The sequence below is a fragment of the Poecilia latipinna genome, unplaced genomic scaffold (genome assembly GCF_001443285.1).
Source record: "Poecilia latipinna isolate Pla-1442-1.1 unplaced genomic scaffold, P_latipinna-1.0 Scaffold666, whole genome shotgun sequence".
Lineage (NCBI taxonomy): Eukaryota > Metazoa > Chordata > Actinopteri > Cyprinodontiformes > Poeciliidae > Poecilia > Poecilia latipinna.
In genome coordinates this window covers 158,423-159,050 of record NW_015113282.1, presented here as the reverse complement: position 1 = coordinate 159,050, position 628 = coordinate 158,423, and the positions used below count along the sequence as shown (strand labels likewise).

At 41.7% G+C, this 628-nt stretch overlaps 1 protein-coding gene across 1 annotated transcript in view; it reads right to left on the bottom strand.

Annotated features, from left to right (window-relative positions):
- The window catches only part of LOC106954615 (protein pitchfork), a 9,134-nt gene extending 8,707 nt beyond the window's left edge, over positions 1–427 (bottom strand). The window contains exon 1 of the mRNA XM_015044271.1: positions 144–427. Within this exon, the coding sequence (XP_014899757.1) occupies positions 144–302 (159 nt within the window). The 5' untranslated portion in view covers positions 303–427. The remainder of the gene's footprint in view (positions 1–143) is intronic.
- Between the last annotated feature and the right edge of the window lie 201 nt (positions 428–628).

The window sequence follows — 628 nt, the reverse complement described above, 5'->3', positions numbered from 1 at the left end:
TAAAATACCGCCCCCCAGTATTTTTAGACTATGGCTATCCTCTCAATAAAAATGAAAATATAAAAAAAAAAATACAACACAAAATGTGTACTGTATTTCAGTTTTAAAAAAAGAAAAAAAGAAAATGTGATCAGCATATTCACCTCATTGTTGTCATAGCAGCCCGGTCCGAGATGCGGCGGTTTCCGAGCTTCATATCTTTTCGATTGGTTTCCTAATCGGTCGAGTGCAAAATAGCTTGGGTAAATTCTTCTGTCCTGTGAGCTTCCGAATCTAATTCGACGAAAAAGCGGGTTTGACATTTTACAGGCAAACTGTCAACAGGGCGAGTAAAACTAGCTGAAATGTTTAGGGCCGTTACTACAGTAACAGGGACGTCGCCATAGTAACACAACGCCGAAGTTGTGTAAAGTTCTGGAAGTGTTTTAACGTTCAAATGTAGCAAACGGCTATGCTGCAAGTCCAGACAGTAGTAACCATAGACATAATATGGTTACTACCATATTAGTAGTATACTAATATACTATGAGGTGCATGAGGCGGTGCATGAGCGCCTCATGGACCGCTCTCGCCTATTGTCGCTGACGAGATTTAGGGCGGCCATCTTGGAGCGGTACTCCACTCCACT